Source organism: Pistacia vera, unplaced genomic scaffold (assembly GCF_008641045.1).
Source record: "Pistacia vera cultivar Batoury unplaced genomic scaffold, PisVer_v2 Contig74, whole genome shotgun sequence".
In the NCBI taxonomy this organism is placed as follows: domain Eukaryota; kingdom Viridiplantae; phylum Streptophyta; class Magnoliopsida; order Sapindales; family Anacardiaceae; genus Pistacia; species Pistacia vera.
The window spans coordinates 401,237-405,684 of record NW_022196601.1 but is presented as its reverse complement, the minus strand read 5'-3'; the positions used below and the strand labels follow the sequence as shown (position 1 = coordinate 405,684).

The window sequence follows — 4,448 nt, the reverse complement described above, 5'->3', positions numbered from 1 at the left end:
GGATTTAAGGGGTATAAATTGTTGCTAGAAATTTTACTTTAAGCTTGTATAGGTTCTGTTTTGCTTTCCTTAATGTTGGCTTAATAACACATGATTTTATACGTTAAAGAAGAAATCGCGCTATAATTGTGTTATAATCGTGCTATAATATCTGTTAAAGATCCTTTCTACTATGTTTTCCAGACCGAGGTTCAACCGTTGGGCATGAAATTTTTCCTTTAGATTCATTTTTCTTCAGGTGTCGCTGTCTCCAACTTCACATAAGCAACTGTTAGAACCTAACTCCTAGCATGTCTAATTTTTCCAGATCTAAACTTAGTAACTGGCATGTCTACTTGCACTTTTAGAACCTAACTCCTGACTTCAGGTTTGGAGCTGTGCATTCCTTGTTGAAATTACAATACAAAGTTTGGAAGATTCTAGTTGTTGCCACTGTTGATCAAGGTGCATTTTTTTGCTTCTCTGTATAGTTTCTTTAATGTTGTCTCATTGTTTTGGTTTTGGGCAAAGAGATATTGTGAAATGCATCAAAATTTTTAATTAGTTTATTTAAGGAATTGTTATTTACTTTCTCTATGCAAAACGCACTATGTAAGAATCATTGTAGGGCTTAACATTTTCCTTTTGCAACTTCATGTAAGTATATTTGACATTGTTTTTCTATATCTAAACTCTTAACAAATGATGATCCCATATCATTTTCTTTCGCCTATCTTATTGCTTATTTTGTACCTTACTCTTGGATTTGCATATGGAGTCCACCAAATGATAAGAGAAAACCAAGTAATGGATCTTTAGATATCCTGCTGAAGCAGAACAACCAGTCAATGTTTGTCTAAACAGAGTATGCAATTACCTCATATAACATATCTCTTATTCAAGTCCTATTTTCTAAACAAAGTACGCAGTCATTTGAGTTGATTTCATCAAAATTAAAGCTGGACATATTATGAAAATTATATTAGAGGAAGGAAAACCGGGATCATTAAAAACAGAAAGAAGCATAAGAAAATCATCAACTCCATGAATATCCCAAAATTTAAGCTGGACATGATGCGTAATGTCTGATTATTAGTGCTGTACAATTATTAGTGCTCGCGAACAGTTCTAGTTTTAGTTCTGTTGGATTGTTGATGATAAAAGATGGGATCATATCTGATTTGTAATGTTTTTCATTAAAAAGAAATTTATAGAATGCAGTTGGTTTATGTACTGCTCTATGTAACTATTTAACTGTCTCTTGAAAACTCTTAAATCTAAAAAACAAACATCTTCTTCGGACTCTTATTGTTTCTCAATCTGATCTGCTCTTAACTTGTAAAGGAGCTTAATCTTCTTCTTCTTCTTTATTCTGATCAACAATTTGAGAGATTAAATATTACTCAATCCATAGCTCAAATAATGCATAATTGTCTGTTGCTTCAAACCAGAAAGAAAGAAGCTCTTAGCATTAGTGATTACATGAGATGGATGAAGGAAAACGCAGATTCTTTAGGAAATATCATTTTTGCTTTATATCTTGTAGTTATTGTCTCACGCCTAGAAATGATTTAGTTTCCCTCCAGAAAGCTCAATTCATTCTTCAAGATCATGAAATTCGACCAGAACACCAACATGATTCCTTGTCAGTAGATCTTCAAGGAGGCAGCTCTACTAATTTTGTTTCCAGATGGTTTATCTATTAGAATAATTTGGCTTATTAATCTTTTTTTTTTTTTTCATATATATATATATATAATAATAATTATTATTATTATTATTATAATTATTAATATCAACCCATCAATTCTGAAAATGAAAAGATTCACTGAAAATAGCTTAGTCATATTAACAAGTCAAGGAAGGGTACCTCAGGTAACTGAAATTTTTTAACTTTGATGACAAGCCTTTTTCTTAAGTGGTGTTAGATTAAACTTGTATACATCTAATAGAGATATTAACCAAATTATTCACACAAAAGGGGATGAAATAAGAAACTTCGAAACTGGCAATTAACTATTACATTATTAAGAAACAAAGTATATAACAGAAGAATGAATAAATCTTGTTGTCTTTCCAAGAATGGAATTTGAAAGCACAGTACACTCACATAGTTTAGTGTGTGATGATTACCTGGTGAAGAACAAGAAGCTTAATTGCATAATCTTTGACAAACAGTCTGCATGTTTCATCTAGATTCTGGGTTGGCATCTAAGCAAGAAAAAGCAACCTCCATAGTGGATATGAGATTGCGAGTTGTGGATCCAACATATCACTAAGAGCTAAATTCACATTGAAAGACAAGGATGACAACATATCCTTATAGATGTAAATTACAAGATTACAATCCCTTCAATCATGCACTTGATCATGCTTGTAAACATATATATATAAAGAACTTAACAAAACCTCTAAGATTCAAGGTTTTGGATTCAAAGATCTATTCTATCTTCTCTATTTCTTTTAAAAATGTACCCGTCTTAACACTAATTGTTGTAACAAGCTAAATCTTACTGTGTTAGTTTTAGCTTAAGGAAGAATTAACGAAGAAGGAGATGCAGGCTTTTAAGTTTCAAATATCAGTTAAGGCTACAGTTCTAATTTCACAAACAATATCTTTGCTTTCTTGAAGTAGCATAGGCACCTCAAAAAAAACTAAACTAAATGAATAGTCTCTTCATTCAAGATTGACCAGTGACCACAAGGGTTTATTTGCAAAGAAAGCCCTCAAGTTAAACAAAATCAGCTCCTCCAATGCGTCAAAGCATTCTGGAGTAGCAACTGCACAATGGGGAGACAACAGAACCTTATCCAATTGAAATAGCTCTTTTGGCACATGAGGTTCATTTTCAAACACATCAAGACCAACACCACCAATTTCACCACGTACCAAAAGCTTCACCATTTCCTTTTCATCAATGAGCGCCCCACGTCCAACGTTAATTATCACTCCTTCCTTTCCCAAAGCTGTCATTACATCCTTGTTGATTATATGGTGAGTTTCTTCTGTAAGTGCACAACAAACAACAAGCACATCACTGTTCACTGCAAGCTCATAGACATCTGGGTAATAAGGGAATGGGATAGCTGATTTCTTCCTTCTGGAGTTGTAAGAAATGATGCAGCCAAAGGCTTGAAGTCTTTTTACAACTTCAGAGCCAATCTTTCCCATCCCCACCATCCCAACTCGCTTTCCTCCTAACTGAAACCATAAATTCATAATCAATAAATCATGCCTATTGAGAAGCAAATTATTCGTATCAAATTCTAGATTAAAAGCAACATTGTTTCAGTAAAATATATTATATATATTGGTATATGAAAATCTCTTATGTAAAACTAAAACATTGTTACTCTGAACTAAAACATAGCGTAGCATGGGAAATCCCAGTTCCAGTAGAAAAGAATGTACATAAAAGCATGAATTCATTAGGTAAATCCAACAGGGTTAAACCTTAATTGCAACAAAAATCCAAGAAATTCAATGAAATTCCTACCCAATTGTGAGTAAGGTTAAACCTTAGAGCCCAGCGCGTAATCACCGGTTTTAGCCCAGGAGGAGGCTCGAAGGAAGCGGTCACTGGCAGAAATTTTTCGTAAAACATCGATCAAGAGGCCAACCGCTAAGTCAGCGACATCCTCAGAGAATGCAACGCCAGCATTAGTAACAGTAATGCCACGTCGCCGGCATTTGGGGAGGTTGATGTGATCAACGCCGACCGTGGAGCCCACAATGAGTTCCAAGGCTGGAAGGAGAGACAGGAGGTCGGAGGAGACGGGTGTGGGGTCCACGCAGAGGAGGACCCTTATGTTGTGGGCATGGCGGCAAAGGAGGGAAGAGCGAGTTGAATCGGGTGAGTCAAAGGGATCGAAAAGGTTGAATTGAGTTGCTAAACGGTGTCTGAATGGGAAGTGAAAGTTTGGTGGTCGATGAACCAGGACTAGTGGACGATTGACTGCTTCTTCATCCATTGACTTTTGCTTGATGGGTTGCGTTGCAGCTCAATAGATAATGTCAGGAGAATATTCCTCTCCAGAAACAAGAAATAATTTTAATTATAAAGAAATGGTTTTAATTTTATTTTAAAATATTTTAAAATAATGTCTATTGTTTATTAATCATGATTAAATAAATGAGAAATGTAAAGGATTAAGAAAGAAGATAAATTAAAAATAAAATATATTTAAATTTAATTGACTCTGGGGCTTAAAAAGAGTTTAGATGGGTGTTAAATAAAACCACTCAATTATTATAATTGTAGTATCTGGAATTGGTATATGTATTATAGTAAAAAAGTAAAAACAATGAGTTAATTATAAATTAGACCCTATGATTTGGGTCCATTGTCAAGACACTTTTATTTTTATAATTAGAATAATATTACATATACAAACTCATTCATACAAATTGGTATATTAAAATGTAATTAGGTGATTTTAAAGTAGAAATAAATAAAATAGAAGTCAAA

The 4,448-nt window shown here is 33.7% G+C and overlaps 1 protein-coding gene across 1 annotated transcript; it reads right to left on the bottom strand.

Moving 5' to 3' along the window:
• Positions 1 to 1,966: 1,966 nt before the first annotated feature.
• Positions 1,967 to 4,003, bottom strand: LOC116115437 (glyoxylate/hydroxypyruvate reductase HPR3-like). Its single transcript, XM_031401585.1, has 2 exons — positions 3,499 to 4,003; positions 1,967 to 3,181 (listed from the first exon to the last, which is right to left on the bottom strand). Exons 1-2 carry the CDS (start codon positions 3,949 to 3,951, stop codon positions 2,657 to 2,659), a joined length of 978 nt encoding a protein of 325 aa, XP_031257445.1. The 5' UTR covers positions 3,952 to 4,003; the 3' UTR covers positions 1,967 to 2,656.
• Between the last annotated feature and the right edge of the window lie 445 nt (positions 4,004 to 4,448).

Bases quoted from the DNA above. Each gene is read 5' to 3' on its own strand.
- LOC116115437 (XM_031401585.1), bottom strand. From the start codon at position 3,951: ATGGATGAAGAAGCAGTCAATCGTCCACTAGTCCTGGTTCATCGACCA. The intron at 3,182-3,498 runs GTTTAACCTTAC...TTATGGTTTCAG, and splicing joins ATTACGCGCTGGGCTCTAAG to TTAGGAGGAAAGCGAGTTGG.